Raw genomic sequence first — 18271 nt, 5'->3', positions numbered from 1 at the left:
ATGGGAAACTTTCGGGATAGCATTTGAAATGTAAATAAAGAAAATAATAATAATAAAAAAGTATAAAATAAAAAAAAAGAAAGTTGTTTTCTAAGGGATTTTAATAAATAAAACAAAAACTAACACACTGGAATAGGACAAAACAATAAAATAGAAGGAAATTAGTTCATTAAAAGACAAAAGAAACAGATATAGATGCAGAGATTTTTACACTTAGGTATCCTATAAAAATATTAAACTGAAAGCCTTCAAATATATGGGAAAAACTGTAGCAGCAAATAAGAGAATATATATGTGTATGAATATACTCATACACATATGTATGTATATAATTAATGATAAGATTAATTTTTTTTAAAAGAAAATTGTTGGCACAACATTATGAGAGAAGAAAACTCCAAAGATGCCACTGACTTTTTTGTTTTTGTTTTTGTTTTTGTTTTGTTTTGTTTTGGTTGGTTGGTATCTACTGCTTGGCATGCAGCCAATCTTTTAGAGTACTTTGAAGAGGAAACAATTCTTCAATCTTCCTTACTCTTCATACTTTCATATAGTAAGTGCCAGTAATGTTGCAGAACATCTTTCAGTTCTATTTTTCAAGTTATTAAACAATTATATTTAGGTATAATTAGGTTATATGTTTTGGTAAGAATAGCACAGTAGTGTTATGTGTCTCTGGAGCACATCATATGAGGATTTGTGTGCCATTAATTTTTTTCTCAGTACTAGTGATGGTTACTTTGGACATTTGTAGAAGAGGTGGTTATGAAGGTGCTTGTATCCTTCTATAATTAACAAGCATCTGTTATGATACAGTGTGATAGCTCATTAACTCAGTTATCTCAGCCTCAGTTGTTTCGAGGGTCGGGTATGGAAGGATTGGATCAGTTCAAAATCAGAGTTCTAGGCAAGGATGCATATGAAGGCTGACAGGTAACTCGTTGCTGTTCTGAAGATGAACTTGGATACAGCTTTCAGGTCCTCTCTCTTTCTCTGTCCCTTTTTCTGTCTCTATCTCTGCCTCTTTCTTTCCTTTTCTGAGTTCACCTCTGTCTTTTATTGGTCACAGATTTCCTGACTATGCAATAATACACAATCAAAAGCCTTTTCATTATTCTCCTCAAGGCCATTATTTTCCCAAAAACCCCATGTAAAAATGTCATCAATAAGCACAATGCACACATAAAGTCACAAAAAGTCAGTGTCAGCAAAAGGAAGTTATATATTAACCTTTAACTCTCAGAGAGACCTCAATACCATAGGTCAGAGCCAGTTGTTTCTCTAGTCATGCCCTTGATCCCTTTTCAAGAATTTTTTTTTCTACCAGAATAGTATTGGAGGATAAATATGGTACCAAAAAAGGTAAAACAGATAAGCATGCAAGAAAGAGCAACACCATCCGCACACTAGAAAGCGAGGCATGCATTACTCAGGTTGATGGTGCTCCTGCAGGCAAAACTGCAGTGCAGCTGTGTTCACAATCATGTCACACCTAACAACAAATAAATAAATAAAATAAATAAATAGATAAATATTCTGTTAAATTAAGTATATGTTTCTATTAAGAGTGTACATGTAAAACAAGTTATTCAAATTAAATCTATGGAGCAAAAATGTTTCTGTCTCATGTCATAAAAGTACCATAGATAGTAAATCTAAACCAAAATAAGTATGCTCTAATATTCTGCGGCAAATATTTGCTACACTATTAAGGATAGTGGTAAGAATGAAAACAATCTAAAATAGCTAATTTTGTAACAATATGTTAATAACAGGACTTAATTTACAAGTGTTTAGGAAGATATTTATCAGCTACAATAATGCTAAATGAGCAGCCCTTTCCCTCAGTGTCCATTAGTTTGGACTCAGCACCATTCCAGTCCCAACAGCCAATATCCAGACTCTATTTCTCATCTACTTTCATTGTCCTGAACCATAGACCCTTCATGGCTTTCTTCACTTCTGCATTTCTCAGGGAGTAGATGAGAGGATTGAGCAGGGGAGTTATCACTGTGTAGAACACAGCTATCATCTTGTCTACAGGTAGGGTATCAGAAGGCCTCAAATAGATGAAGACACATGGACCAAAGAACAATATAACCACAGTGACATGGGACCCACAGGTGGACAGGGCTTTGCGCCGTCCCTCAGCACTCTGGGTTCTTAGATGGAACAAGATGACCACATAGGATGCTAAGAGGACCACAAAGCTGATCACAGACAGAGTTCCCGCATTGGCAACAATCAGTAGGCCAATAAGGAAGGTGTCTGAGCAGGCAAGTTTAAGCAAAGGAAGCACATCACAGAAATAATGATCGATGATATTGGGGCCACAGAATGGCAAAGGAAAGATGAGAAGTATTTGGGCAAAGGAATGCACAAAGCCTTCCATCCATGCTGTTACCACGAGGACTGCACACACATTTCGGTTCTTGATGCTGGTGTAGTACAGGGGCTTGCAGATGGCCACATAGCGGTCATAGGCCATCACTGTGAGCAGGAAAATCTCAGCAGCACCAACGAAGTGCATGAAGAGAAGCTGTGCCATGCAGCCCCATACAGATATGGATTTCTTTTCAGCTAGGATATCCAAGACGAGTTTGGGAGCTGTTGTGGAGGAATAGCAGATCTCTACAAAGGAGAGGTATCCAAGGAAGAAGTACATGGGGGAGCCAAGACTTCTGCTGGCTACCACAGTGACCACCATGAGAAGATTCCCAAGCACAATGGCCATGTACAAGAGCAGAAATANCACAAAGCANACTCTCTGCACCTCTTGATTGGAAGAGAGTCCCAGAAAAAGGAACTCAGTCGCATTGTGTATGTCAGCCATGAGGGAGCAAGATGGGTGGTACAATCTGAAATGATACAGAAGAATTCATGAAATAAGTAATTTAAATAAAATCTTTTGCAGAAAACCTTGATCCAAGTATTAAAAGATAAGGAGTTAATAATTAAATAAGAGCATACCAAAAAGACATAGAAAATGTGAGTGCATTTTGTATGGCTTTAGTTGTTCAGAAAGTAACTAAATGTAAAGCAGAAGACAAAGAATACCCCTGATATATGGAGGCGTGTTAGGGAGTTGTAACTTTACCTACAATTAATGAGGAATCATCAAGAATGCCTTAGCCTGTGACCATGCTCATAGAGAGTAGAGTCAAAGAGGGTTGACCAATAATAAACTCAATAAATCCAGTCATTTTTCAACATGGGGCAGCCAGGAGAGTATTGTCAAATTGAAGTTAGATGCTTTTGACATCTTTACTGTGCTTCCCACTACAGATTTCCTTCTCTGTCTTTCTTCTGGATCATTTCCTATCTTGGTTTACAGTGGGGTGGTCTCTAACCTCTCGCGTATGCATTAATGCCTTCAGAAGACGTGTCTGTGATAAACCTCCCTTGAATTCAACATCCCTTAAGTGACCACAAGCCTATGCACAGTCACAGTCTGTGACCTTCATTCTGTTTCTTCTCTGCAGTTGTCTAGTTGATGAAACCATCATAGTTCAGACCATACTCAATTTCCTTCTTCACTGGCATGCTCATTTCCTCCAAACATATGACTCCAGGATCAGTAGCTTGTCATTCTTTTCAAGTGCCCACTTATGCTGCAGGTCATCCTTTTCTAGAGACATGCATATCTGGATGCTCACATGTGTGTGCACTTGTACATGCATGTGAGTATAGAATCCTGAGGTTAACAGCACACATCTGTACTTCCAACACTGGATGAGAAATACCTAAAGCCCTGGAGCTCCCTGTTCAGTCAGTCCCACAAAAGCTAGCAGCTCTAAGTTCAGTGAAATAACTTTAATGGAGGAAGATTTCTAACACTGACATTTGCTTTCTATAGGCACAGGTATTCATATGAACACACACACACACACACACAAATACCACAACCATTCACAATTTTCAAAGAGATTATTTTGTTAGCTTATAATATAAGAACAAATATAAAATTTGAATTTAGCAAAAAAGTTATCAACAATAAAGAAAAACTTAGTTGGGTGGTCAAGTGGAAACTTGAAAGGCTTAACTAAGGTTATAATTTGTCCTCTTGCTGAAGGTTTGAAATTTTCCAAAACTCCAGTTGTAATTTTGAACTCTGACTATAAGAGCAGTTCCCAACATGCTTCCTGTTGCAACCGCCACAGCCTCATCACACACACACAGCTACCCTACATCCTAGTCCCTTCTTTTCTGGATCCCTTCAGACAGACATAAGAAGACAATTAGGGGGATAGATGGCTGTTCTTCCTACTTAAAGATCCCAGTTCTGACACTCTAATGTTTGACTTCTAGAATGTAGTAGCTAACCAGATGTCTAACTCGAATAGGAATTACATCACTCTATTTTTCTTCTAGTTCTGAAAACCAGACTACGTTGAAGGTGTCTTCCACAGGTAGCTGAAATGAAGTCTCCACTCTTAAAGAAAAGCAATCTATTCCAACTCCCAAGCTGGAGGAAGCTGGCACTGAACCAGTAATTTAAACATCACAGTCCTCTATGGCCCTGTTTTTCCCATAGCTCATATGTGATAATACAGAGAGATGGGAAATGTCTGGAAGAACCTGTGACCCCAGATTTTCTATCTTTGCAGTCATACATTAGCATCCATATAAAAACTCAATACCCACCTTAGTTGCCTGTGGATTCTCACTCTCACCCAGATCTATGTTCCCACTTTTTCCCATTGGGCAAATAATTCAACCTGCATCCTTGTGTCCTGAAGCAAGTCCTTAGCAGACATCTAATCTTCTGGAGCCTTCCCTTTGAGCTGACTGAACAATAACAAGTAAATATTTGTGTTTGAGATATTTCAAACTAGTGTTCTCTTTGTAGCCTCTCAGGTAACTTAAGAATATGGGTTGTACCTACACTCTAAACTGCCATACAAAGTCATCGTATATGTGTTGTCAAGAGTGGACAGCAACAGAACCTCTCTAACCTTTGTAGTTAGAGTGAATATTTGTTCAGTTGCTTTTTAAAACAATTAGGCATACCCTTCAGCAATAGTTTTACATTGCACTTCATATGCTAGAGAAGCCTTTCCTCATGTAAGAGAAGGCTTACATGAACATCTATATGTGAAAAATATAGAAAAAAACCAATACACATAAAAATGGTAAAGTAATTTTAATACATTCACTCAACAAGTTATTTATATTAGTAAATTGTGAAATATACATATGGCTTTGTAAAATATGTTAAGTGAAAATTCCAAGTCATAAAATTGTGTATGAATGACATTATTTATTAAAATCAGGGTCAAGAAAAACCAATGTTTTAGTTACATATATTTACATTACATTTAAAAATATTTTGTTGACTTATTCATTAAGTGTGCGTGTGTGTGTGTGTGTGTATGTGTGTGTGTGTGTGTGTGTGTGTGTGTTTATGTAGAAGTTAGTAAGCTATTATGGGACCATGGGACCATGTATGGAAAGTAGAAGAAAGGAGGTAAAACCATGTAATATGATTTGGGAAAGAATAACAATGGAACAAGAATGGTTAAATGAGGTTGGAGATGGGAGGGTAGATAGAGGAGTGTGGGGAGGGAAAACTTAACACTAAAGACATTTGAAAATGCCATATGGAAACCTATCCTGTAGAAGCATCTTAAAATACATAACATCATCTACATATATATAACATAATTATATATAGTATATAATACATGTACTTTTAAAAGCTTAAAAGGAGTCACATTATAAAGAGGGGGCAATGTCCCTCACAGTCATTACTAGCTACCAAATTAAAAGCCAATTGCTGGTTATGGGTAACCTCTTTTTGAGTTGCTGGTTAGTAAGGTCCCATTGGTACCACCCCTAACATTACAAGTCATTGCCTTTGCATTATTTATCTTCCAGACTAGATGGTAAAACTCTATTGATGAAGACACTAAAAGCTTGTGTCATGGAATGTGGAAAATTTGTATTGACATGGAATCTTTATCGCTGCAAGTTAGCTTTTACAGTGCTAAAAGGCACTAGGTACTCTGACTGGAGGTGACAGGGATAGGGGTAGAATAGCAGTCTCAATTACCTGTGATTCTTGAAAGCTATAATAACAACTAGCCTTGCAAGATTTCCTCATTGGTACACTAGTGGCATAAATGTAAACAACCGCCTTTTGTTTGGCCTTAAGACCCACTCCATAAGATGGAACTCATTCCTGGTATCACTTACATAGCAAAAAATAAAAATAAAATCTAGGTAGGTCATAGCCCTTAGGGAAGAACCTCTTAATAGTAGTCTGCTAAATAAGCATAGTATTATACTACTTTCTAAGTACTTCTTTGCATACCCATAGTAGTACATTTCTCATTCCTCATTGGATAAGCCTCTTTTTAGTGGTCCTCATTTCTTGGCACTAACCAACATCTCTCTAATTGGACTTAATACATATCTGATCAACAAGAGGGAAATCATGCCTGGTACTGAAAATCTACTCAACTATTCAGAGCTACCAAAGTCATGGCTCTTGGAAAAGAACCTACAACCACTACTTTACAAAATTCAGCACAATCTATAACTATGTTCTAAATATTTGTCTTATACCCACAGATAAAAGTGTATTCCTCACCCCTCATGAAGGAAGCATGTCTTTGCAATAGACACAGACCATTACAGAAAACCACAACCAACCAAAATTTAGAGTCACAAAGTCCAGTTTCAACTGATACATCTACAACACAACTTTGCATCTAAGGCTCAAGGATCATTGTAGAAGAGAGGCCTGAAAGATTGTAAGAGCCAGAGGAACAGTTTGCTGTAAGATTGTCTCCTAGAAATATCAGAAGTTATAACCATGAAGTTTTACCATCATGGCTTCTTAAACCTAACCTGAACAAAGATGACTCCAATGGCCATGCTAGCATAGAAGAGATAAAGCTCACAAGACTTCAACACTAGACAAAGCACTGCAGGCAACTAAGAAATGTTAAGAGTGAAAGAAATAATCTTCCCATTGGAAAAGCACATCAATTGGTTATCCAAAACCAAGCCATTGGCCTTGAAAACATATAAATACAAGTAACATTACTTGTTACAGAGACAAGTCTGTATTTATGCATTTTAGAATAAATGTATATGGGTTTGTGTGTGTGTGTGTATGTGTGTGTGTGTGTGTGTGTGTATGTATGTGTGACAGCACTTAAGAGAAAGAAGAAATAAATTTAAAAGACAGTAGTTGGGTGTTAATGACCCCTACTATTATTGTGTGGATTTCAGTGTGTGTGTGTTGAGACTTAGAAATGTTTCTTTCAAGAAAGTGGATGCCCTTGCATTTGGGTTATAGATGTTCAGAATTTAGACTGTATTTTGGTGGATTTTTTTCCTTTGATGATTATGAAGTGTTCTTCCCAATCTTTTGTGGTTACTTTTGAAAAGTCTATCTTTTTGGATATTAAAATGGCGACTCCAGCTTGTTTCTTAGGACTGTTTGTTTGGAAAACTTTTTTCCAGCCCTTTCCATGTAGTGTCTGCTTTTGATGCTGATGTCTGTTTCTTTTTTTTCTTTCTTTCTTTCTTTCTTTCTTTCTTTCTTTCTTTCTTTCTTTCTTTCTTTCTTTCTTTCTTTCTTTCTTTCTTTCTTTCTTTTTTTGTTTNTTTCTTTCTTTCTTTCTTTTTTTGTTTTTTTTTGTTTTTTTTTTTTTTTGTTTTACGAGACAGGGTTTCTCTGTATAGCCCTGGCTGTCCTGGAACTCACTTTGTAGACCAGGCTGTCCTCAAACTCAGAAATCTGCCTGCCTCTGCCTCCCAAGTGCTGGGATTAAAGATGTGTGCCACCAAGCCTGGCTCTGATATGTTTTTCTTATATGCAGCAAAATGATTGATCTTGTTCACATATCTAGTCTATGGGATTGCAAACTGGTACAAACACTCTGGTGTTTCTTCAGAAATTTGGAAATAGTTCTACCTGAAGCCCTGGCTATACCATTGTTTGACATATACCCAATGCTCTACCATTCCACAAGTACATGTGCTCCACTATGCTTATAGTAGCCTTATTTCTAACAACCAGAAACTGGAAACAACCCAGATGCCCCTCAATTGAAGAATGAATACAGAAAATGTGCTTCATTTACACAATGGAATACCACTCAGCTATTAAAAATGAGGACATCGTGAATTTGCAGGCAAATGGGATGGAACTAGAAAATATCATCCTGAGTGATGTAACTCAGACCCAAAAGGATATGCCTGGTATGTACACACTGATAAGTATATATTAGCCAACTCGTACAGAACACCCATGATAGATCACAAGAAGTTTAACAAGAATCAAGGCCTAAGTGAAGATGCTTCAATCACACTTAAAAGAGGGAAGGAAATAATTACAGAAGGCAGAAGAAGAGAGGGAGGGGTCTGGGTGTGAGAGAGGAGGTGGAGGGAAAAAGGAGGCAGGATCAAGTATGGAGGGAGACAGTAGAGAGACCCAGAGTGTCAGGAGAATGAATGGAAATATGTAGCTGTAAAGGGGTTGGGGCAGACAAGTGAACTTCTAGAAAGTCTCAGAGACCTGGGAGGTGAGAGGCTCCCAGTACTCAATGAGGGTGACCTTAGTTGAAGTGCCCAACAGTGGGGAGATGGAACCTGAAGAGACTACCTCCAATAGATAGCAGGATCCACAGTGGAGGGATGTGAACCCACCTTCAAAATTTTTGACCCAGAATTGTTTCTGTCTAAAAGAAATGCAGAGATAGAATGAAAGGCCATCCAGTGACTGGCCCAACTTAGGATCCATTGCTTCAAACCCTGACACTACTATTGATGCCATGTTGTGCTTGCAGACAGGAACCAAGCATGGCTCACCTATGAGAGGCTTTGCTAGCAGCTGAGTGAGACAGATGCAGACACTTACAGCCAATCACTGGACTGAGGTCAGTGACCCCTATAGAAGAGTTGGGGAAGGATTGAAGGAGCTGACAGGGATGGCAACCCCATATGAAGACCAACAGTTATCAAGTAACCTGGACCCTTCAGAGCTCCCAAATACTAAGCCATCAACCAAAGAACATACATGGGCTGGTCCTTGGCCTCTGGTACATATGTAGTATAGAACTGCTTTTTTTGTCCTCAGTGGGAGAGGAAGTGCCTAATCCTGTAGAGACTTGCTGCCCCAGGGAGGGAGGATGTGGTGGAGGGTAGAGTGAGTTGGAGGTGGGTGGATGGGTGGTGTGGTGAGGAGCACCCTCTCAGAGGCAAAGGGGATAGGGATGGGGTAAAGAACACTTGGAGGGGGCAATGGGAAGGGGGCAGCATTTGGAATATAAACATAACAATTTAAAAAGATGTAACTCTTTTTTCTAAAATAAAAAAAATGTATCTATTTGACTAGCATCAAATTTTGATTTTATAAGATGGTAGTTAAAGGATATGTATACCAAAGAATTGTTTTCAAATAAAATTGTGATCTATTATGAAAAATAAATAAATAAATAACTCTCTAGAATTCAATGAAAATGAAGGCACAACATACCCAAATTTATGAGACACTATGAAAGCAGTGCTAAGAGGAAAATTCATAGTATTAAGTGCCTTCATAAAGAAATGAGAAAGTTCTCATACCAGAAATGTAAAGGTACACCCAAAAGCTTTAAGAAAAAAAATGAAGTAAGCACACCAGAGAGGATTAGAAGGAAGGAAATAATCAAAATCAGGGCTGAAGTCAATCAGTCAGAAACAAGGAGAACAACACAAAGAATAAAAATCAAGAGCTGGTCCTCTGGAAAAAAAAACAACAAGATTGATAAGCCCTTTTCTAAACTAACTAAAAGACAGACAGTATCCAAATAAACAAAACCAGAAATGAAAAGGGAGACATAATAGCAGAAACTGAGGAAATTCAAAGAATTACTAGGTTTTACTTCAAAAGCCTATTTTCTACTAAATTGGAAAATCTTAATGAAATTGATGACTTTATAGACAGATACCACTTATCAAAGTTAAATCAAGATCAGGTAAACTATTTAAACTGCCCTGTAACCCCTAAAGAAATAGAACCTGTCATTAAAATATCCCAACCAAAAATGTCCAAGGCCATATGATTTTAGTGCAGAATTCTACCATACTTTAAGAGAAGAGCTAATGCCAATTCTCCTCAAACTATTCCAAAAATAGAAACTGAAGCAACTCTGCCAAATTCATTCTATGAGATCACAATCTCCCTGATATCTAAAGCATACAAAGACTAAATAAAGAAATAATTTCATATCAATTTCCCTTATGTACATTGATGAAAATATTCAATAAAATACTAGCAAATCAAATTCAAGAAAACATCAAAGACTTCATATACCATGATCAAGTAGTCTTTATTCCAGGGATGCAGGAATGGTTCAGTATATGAAAAATCTACCAATGTAATCCACAATATAAACAAACTGAAAGAAAAAAAAACCCACATGATCATCTCACTAGATGTCAAAAAGATGTTTGATAAAATCTGACACTACTTCATGATCAAAGTCTTGAGGAGAGAAGGGATACATGAGGTGCACATAACACAATAAAGGCAAAGAAGTCAAAAGGCAACATCAAATTAACTGGAGAGAACATTAAAGCATTTCCACTAAAATCAGGGAGAAGATGAATCTCTCCACTCTCTCCATATCTCTTTAATACAGTACTTGAAGTATTAGCTAGAGCAATAAGACAGAGATCAAGGGGATAGAAATTGGAAAAGAAGGAGTCAAAGTATTCATATTTGTAGGTGATATGATAGGGCCTCTGGAAGAATAGTATATGTTCTTAATTGTTGAGCCATCTCTACAGCCTTCATGTGTATTCACATGCAACTTCAGACCCATTATCAAAGATATCATCTAATCTTTCTAATGCACTTGCCAAAAGATTAGTCCTAGTCACTTGCCACCTTAAATACTTTTAGTCTTCCCTGTGAGTGTCTCATTCTGACTTGTGCCATTGAAGTTCTCTCATCAGGATCTCACATATGATGTTTGAAGACTGAATTTAGTTGATAACCATGGTCAAGAAAGTTGGTTTATGTATTTGTTTGTTTGTTTTATGTTCATTTGTGGAGGAAAATAACCCAAAGTGAAAAACCTAATTAGATGAAGCAATCTTTCCTGTGTACTGTTGATACCTTTCCTGTTTTCATTAACTATACAATTATACTGTTTAATAAGTAGGGGCAGTAACATGAATTTGCAATTTTATTTTCTGTGGTACAGTAACTTTAACTATCTATGTATGGAAAACATGATACTTATGTTAATTTGCTATAATAGAATGTTAACATATCGCTGAGATTAAAAACATGTTGAAACAACATATTTCCCAGTGATGTAAAATTCTGCACCTTATTATCTATGTATCTAGGCATAAATAAGTATCTATTTATATGTGCCAAAATAGTAACAGTTCTCAACTCTGTGGTTGGGTTCTATTTTACTGGGTAATTTTAAAAATTTTGTTCTCTCAGATATCCTAGCCACGTTTTCCCCTTTCTCATCTCCTCCCAGTTCCTCCTCCCACCTCCTCTCTCTCCTCCTGATCCACTCCTCCTCCCCTCCACCTCCCAGAGATACCAACCAAACATGGCATATCAAATCACAATAACACTAGGCACTTCCCCTTATGTTAAGGCAGGACAAGGAAACCCAGTAGGAGGAAAGGGGTCCCAACTGCAGGCAAAAGAGTTAGATGCAGCCCCTGCTTCCAGTGTTAGGAGTCCCACCAGAAGACCAAGTTATACAACCATAACATATATGCAGAGGGCCTAGGTCATATCCATGCCAGCACCTTAATTGTTGGCTAAGTCTCTATGAGCCTTTATGGACCCAAGTTAATTGATTCTGTGGGTTTTCTTGTGGGGTCTTTGTACCCTCTAGATCCTATAGTCCTTTCTTTCTCTCTTCTGCAGGATTCCCTGAGAACCATCTAATGTTTGGTTGTAGATCTCTGCATTTGTTTCCATCAGTTATTGGATGAAGCCTCTCCAATGATAATGCTAGGCTTCTGACTATGATCATAGCAGAATATCATTAGGAGCCATTTTATTGCCATCTATCTATCTATCTATCTATCTATCTATCTATCTATCTATCTATCTATCTATCTATCTATCATCTATCTATCTATCTATCTATCTATCTATCTATCTATCTATCTATCTATCTATCTATCTTCTATCCATTTATTTGACAGTGATGTTTGGTTCTATCCTAGATGTCTGAGATATCCAGTCTCTGGGTTCTGGTCCTTTGGGTGGTGTGAGGGGTGGACTCCTTCTCATGCCACAAGCTAGACCAGTCATTGGTTAACCAATCCCACAATTTCTGCTTGACTTTTACCACAGAACATTTTACAGGTAGGACAAATTGTACTACTTGGTGAAGATTAAATTATATTCTATATTACATTTTGTTTATAAGGAATGCCATTTATTGTCCAAACCAAGGAAGGTATGTGCAAACAAAGTACAATAGCAGGGAAGTTGCACGTATGAACATACAATGTGGGAGCATGCACAATATCTAAGTATGCTGAAATCAGACAAACTTCTACCATTGATCTAGAAGGTGGGTACTAGCTCCCACCTCTAGCTAAGGAGGGTGGAAGTGGAACCAGGCTGGTACCTAAATATAACCTATTCAGCCATATAATATATGTATGTTTTTAGGTTAGACTACTTGGCACCAGCCAACCAGTGGTGTGCTCTCTCCTGGAGAGGATCAGCTCTTTTGCTCTCAACTTTCCTAGGGTGCCTTGCTGTAGGGTTGAGGCCTCATGGGCTTTCCCTTGTCCATCTTGGCATATCTATTTATGTTTTCCTTTTTTGGCTTTGTTTAGGCAGTCATTTTGGTGAGACTTTATGGATATAGGTTCTGATGTTACTAGGAGACACAATCTCCCAGCAAACTTCCTGATCTTCTGGCTCTTACAATCAATCTGCCCCCTCTTTTGCAATGTCCCCTGAGACGTAAGTATCAGAACTCTTTGTAGATGCACCCAGAGGGACTTTTCTCCACAGCTCTACATTTCTATTAGCTATGCTTTTCTGCAGTGGTCACTGTCTGTTGCAAAGAGAAGTTTCCTGGATGAGAGTTGAGGAATGCTCTCATCTCTAGTATAAGGACAAATGTTTATGGATTGTTGACAGGGATTATGTTGGTTTAGTACATTAGTGGTTGTAGATTCTCCTCCAATAATCATTCCTCCAATAGCACTGAGTAGTTAGCAAGATTTTCAGTACCAGAAATGTTTTCTCTCTTATAAAGCAAGTCTTAAAGAGCTTAAAGACCTCCCCATTTCCCCCATTTCCCTTATCAGACCATACAAAATGTGCTTCTCCCTTTACGCTCCTCTCCCCTTCTTCCGTATTTACGTTTTTCCCTTACTTAAAGAGCTGTGTTTCCAGTTTTCCTGAACCAATTACTTAATCTCCAGTATTCTCTTTTCTATTTTCTCCTGATCCTTCCTATCTCATTAATGGTTTCATTTTATTTTCATAGTTTTTGTACTTACAACAGGCTATATACTCACATCTGAAGGTTTGGACCTAGGATCCTCCATTGAGAGAGAATGCACTTTGTCTTTCTGGGTTTAGTTACCTCACTCAAAATGATATTTTTTTCTAGTTCTATTTACCTAAAAAGTTCATGATTTTTTTCTTTATAGTTGAATAGTATTCCATAGTATATGTATACCATATTTTCATTATTCATTCATTGGTTATAGGACATTTAGGTTGTTTCCATTTTCTTGCTATTGTTAATAGAGCAGCAATGAACATGGCTGAGCAAGTGTCTATAGTACAGTATGTTGAGTCTTCTGAGGATATACCAAGGAGTGGTATATTTAGATCATATGGTAGGTTTATCTTCAGTGTTTAGAGAATGTTCTACACTGATTTCTATAGTGGCTGTGCTAGTTTGGAGTTCCACTAACAGTGAACGACAATTCTCTTTATGTCTCATCCACTCCAGCTTTGGTTCTTAGTTGTTTTGTTCACCATTATGATGGGGGTAAGATGAAATTTCAGTTGTTTTGATTTGCATTGCCATGCTATAGACAATAAACAGTTTTTAGATATTTCTTAGTTATTATTACTTCTAATATTACAATTATTGTTATTAATTATTTTGAGAACTCTCTGTTCAGGTTCCAGGCTTATTTTTTGAATTAGTCATTCAAAATCATTGTTTTTTTTTTGAGTTCTTTATATAGTCTGGATATTAATCCTCTGTCAGACATATGACTGTCAGATTCTCTCCCATTCTGTGGGTTGCCCCTTTACCTACTTGAGTGTTTCTTTAACTTTACAGTTTTATGACGTCCTACTTGTCAATTGTTGGACTTAGTTCTTGGGTAAGTGGAGCCTTACTCAGAAAGTACTTTCTTATACTTAAACCATGAAGGGTACTGACTATGTTTCAGGCTTCTTTCTTTGTTCCATTTAGAGTTAGTTTTTGGGTAAGATGGTAGATACCATCTAATTTCATACTTCTGCATGTGGACATCCCACATTCCCAGTACCATTTGTTAAAGATAACATCAGATTATCTTTGTTATATATTCCTAGTCACTATAGAGTAAAGCAATGTTACATTCCAACAAATGACAGTACAAAGAGGCTTTTTCATTGCTTTAATCATTGAATGTCTTCAGAATTATCTAGATTTCTTTCAGCATTTTCCCATAAACTCATGGGGTGAGAGGAATGATATTCATGGCCCTTGTAAAACAGCTTGACTAGTAAATTGAAATGCCAAGATATTGATTCATGAATGAGGTTAAGATGTAGTAGACTCTTCAAGACCCATGTCTTTTTGTCTCTAAAACCCAACACTACCAATAGGACACTATGACAAAATTCTTTTTCCTTTATGCTTTTATATATTTAAATTTTAAGATAAGTAATAATATTACGTGCTATCTTTGATGTCTGCTTATTTAGGCCCAGCATTGGGCTTGTGAAATGTACTCAGGTTATATGAACCTATAATTCATTTGTTTTATTGCTCTACTCATTATGTGCAAATGTTATATAGGATTTTGGTAGATGCCTGGGTTATTTCCTAGAAGGTGGAAGTGGTGGAGGCATAATTCCAACTCAAGTTGTTCTGACTTCCCTTAATTTTTTAGCATAACTTGGAGTAGAGATGTAGGTATCAGGCAGTGACTTTTGTCTTTTAGCTGTGTAGAGTGGGGATGGAGAAGATGACACCTGCAGGGGCCTGGTCCCTGTGTCTAGAACAGGAGGTGCAACAAATGATGATGATTTTGTTACCTTCTCTTTTGGTGATCCCCTAAAAATTCTGACCACCAGTATGAGAATTTGAAATATCCTAACTTTCTTTCCTTCATGGCAATTTGTGGAGTCTCTCTCTAGACACTAGAAGGATGTGAGAGATCTTAAGAGACAAACTAAAATTTCTTCCTTAGGAGAGCAAACTGTATTCACAGGGATTAATTAAATGATGGCCTCCACACTGTCCCAACTTGTGACCAGAAGCTGTTTCTAATCTGGCTCCAGCAGCTGATCCTGTGGGGGTGGCGTGATCGTCCTCTGAGAGGCAGAGAGCACATGGGGCTAATAATCCCTGCCATATTTCCACCTTATAAATAACCCCTCTTAGTCGAAGGGAAAAGGTGTTTTTCTGAGACTCTGTGCTTGGAAATTCTTTGCATAAAGCAGACTGACCAAGCCACTTAACCTTTCTGTGAAACTTTTCTCCTTGGCTATTAGCAGTAGTGCCACCTGACTTGCCAAAGCCAGATGAAGCAGAAAGCTGAAGGCTGTGGTTATCTGAACAGGGCACAGCATGATGTGAGGAAGGACCTAGGGTCCAGTCATGCTTCTGCTTCATATCTCCTACACAGCGTTGAAACAACTGCTCTCCTGAATCTCAAATCCAGGATGAAATGAGATTTTAAAAGTTATGTTCTTCAGCAAATGAAACGGAAGTGGTAATACAATGGATTTGTAGCCTTTTGTGAACGAATGGTTGACCTTTTGTGAATGAATGATTGACCTTTGGACCTCACATTTACTTTACTAGTAGCAGGAAGTTTTCAGCTCAGACAAACTTTGGTACTTGGTAACAACTATAATGTGCTTTGCATCAATGTAAAAATTGTTTAACTCTCATCAAAGATTAAAACAGATAGGAGACTGTAAATATGAGATCACATGTCCAGGCTAGCCTTGATGACCCTTTATGAATTTTTCCAGGCTCACCAGTCCATGATGTGGGGATGTGAGAAAACTGTGGAACTCCTGTGGTGTGCGCAGATTCAGTCAATGTAAGTTTTATTTCTTTAGAGACAGGATCTTGCTATGTTGTCCCACTGGCTTGGTACTTCTCATCATGCAGCTGAGACTGACCTTGAACTCACAGCTCCTGTCTTAACATCTCGGATACCATGTTATAGGCATGTATCACTAAGCCTGGCTTATAATCTATTTTTAAAACAAAATATAAGAACATCCAGAATAAAAATTCCCTGGGGCAGTTTTAGTAGAATTCTCATGTTACATAGAATAGTTCTGTAGACAGAGAGTTTTTTAAAAATAGTTTTTAATAAATATTTTTTCTACAGTCACAAATATGAATCAGAAAGATAAGTCATCATATCATTTTTATCTTGGAGCATATTAATTTACCATTTATATTTTATAATATTCAGTGTGATTTTATTTTCAGTATGAGAATAAAGATTTTTCACATTTCATGTTTATAAATTTAAAATGCCAGTCTGTAGTCTGTCTTAGTTCCTTAAACCACACAAAGAATTGTCCATGATCTAGATGCTAGTGATAATCACAGATATTAATTATTAGATATTTATCAGTTACAGGTCTTTATATACACACAACTTACCCTGCTTTCATGTCCTTGAGGCTACATTAGGTTGTTCCAGAACTCTTTTATTTAAAATCTTTGCCCGATTTTGAACATGGACATAATAATTGCGAGCATGTTTGCTCTTATTTATAGACAAAACCACTAAGGTTTTGAGAAGTTGTACATTATCCATTGTTACATTGAGAATGATTGCCAATGGCAGGGATCAAGTATAGAAGTGTTAACTGACAATATCATATAGCCCAGCCCACAGACACTGTGGCAGGATTGCCTGGGGACAAGGCTCAGATCTGCCACTAATTTGCTATTTGTATTTCTCAAAAGAAAATCAAAAAGGAAACACAAAATGTAATAAAACTGCTCAGGACTAGCCCAAAGTTGTTGAATGCAGTGTCTCATTTCTGTGTGTACAAAGTGAGAAATTACTCCATGGGGATGACTTGAGAGTGAAATGAGCTGATATATTTTGCAAAGAGCTCGGGGAGGGTCATGCTGGTTTGATCTTCACTGTTGCTGTCTGGGCTTTTGGCTAGAAAGGTTTGCCACATCAGACCTGTCAATTGTAGAAACTTATATTTACCTCCTTGCAATAAAGCACAGACAGCAAAGAGAGATGATTCCTGATTAGCACATTTTTTTTCCTTGCAGGATTTCTTATAGCTGGCTGTCTCTTTCTGACACTCTATGGTTTACCCCTTAGTTATTATGCTAAATATTATGTATCTTTAGCAAGTGGGAAGTTTTAACTATTCAAAAAGGCTTGTACTTCTGGGTAGAGAGCTGTGAAGGCCTATTGACAGGTTTCTTGAAACAAAAGCTGCAGTGGTCTAATATTACCAGGAGCATAGGAAGTATGTAGGAATGTTCTGTTGCAACAGACAGTCATTTACAGTCTGTTAGCGTCTGGGCTGAGTAATGTAGCTCCTGTCTGCCATCTCAACTCTAGGAAGGCCGAGACAAGAGGCTTGTATGTAGCCTGGACTGCGTTGTAAGACCCTATCTCAGAAAACAAAAGCAAAGAAAAAAGCAGAGCATCACAGAACGCTTGATATTTCTGTCCTTATAATTTGTTTTACGCTATCAATAGAGACAATTGTGTAATACAATGGCACTTACCTTTTTAAATACCAAGTCTGTCTTGTAGTCAGTAGAGGAAGTTGCAGCCTTAAGCTAGGTGGTGTTTAGTAAGATCAAAGACAAGCAAAACCCAGAAGAATGTAAACCATGTAAAGCGTTTTTGTGAGTGTGAGGGAGATGGTAAATTAGGTAGGCTTCTTAGACATGATCCTGTCCAAGGCCTGGGGTTGGGGAGCTCAGGAGTCAATAAGCAGAAGCAAAGAGGGAAACATGAAAGTCTCCAACTGTAACCACATTTGGTTTCTCTCAGTCTACTTCAGTTCCTCCTCCTCCTCCTCCTCCTCCTCCTC

The 18271-nt window shown here is 37.6% G+C and overlaps 2 protein-coding genes across 2 annotated transcripts in view; one reads left to right on the top strand and one right to left on the bottom strand.

Annotated features, from left to right (window-relative positions):
• Nucleotides 1-1903: 1903 nt before the first annotated feature.
• Nucleotides 1904-2833, bottom strand: LOC110318752 (olfactory receptor 4X2-like). The gene has a single exon (XM_021194005.1). The coding sequence runs from the start codon at nucleotides 2831-2833 to the stop codon at nucleotides 1904-1906; it is 930 nt and encodes a 309-aa protein (XP_021049664.1).
• A 10631-nt stretch (nucleotides 2834-13464) lies between these two features.
• The window catches only part of LOC110317601 (olfactory receptor 4C3), a 6286-nt gene continuing 1479 nt past the window's right edge, over nucleotides 13465-18271 (top strand). Inside the window, exon 1 of the mRNA XM_021192129.1 lies at nucleotides 13465-13486. Coding sequence (XP_021047788.1) covers nucleotides 13465-13486 — 22 coding nt within the window. The remainder of the gene's footprint in view (nucleotides 13487-18271) is intronic.

The sequence above is a fragment of the Mus pahari genome, chromosome 3, assembly GCF_900095145.1.
Source record: "Mus pahari chromosome 3, PAHARI_EIJ_v1.1, whole genome shotgun sequence".
Lineage (NCBI taxonomy): Eukaryota > Metazoa > Chordata > Mammalia > Rodentia > Muridae > Mus > Mus pahari.
The sequence above is the reverse complement of the archived record's forward strand: the minus strand, read 5'-3'. Positions and strand labels throughout refer to the sequence as shown.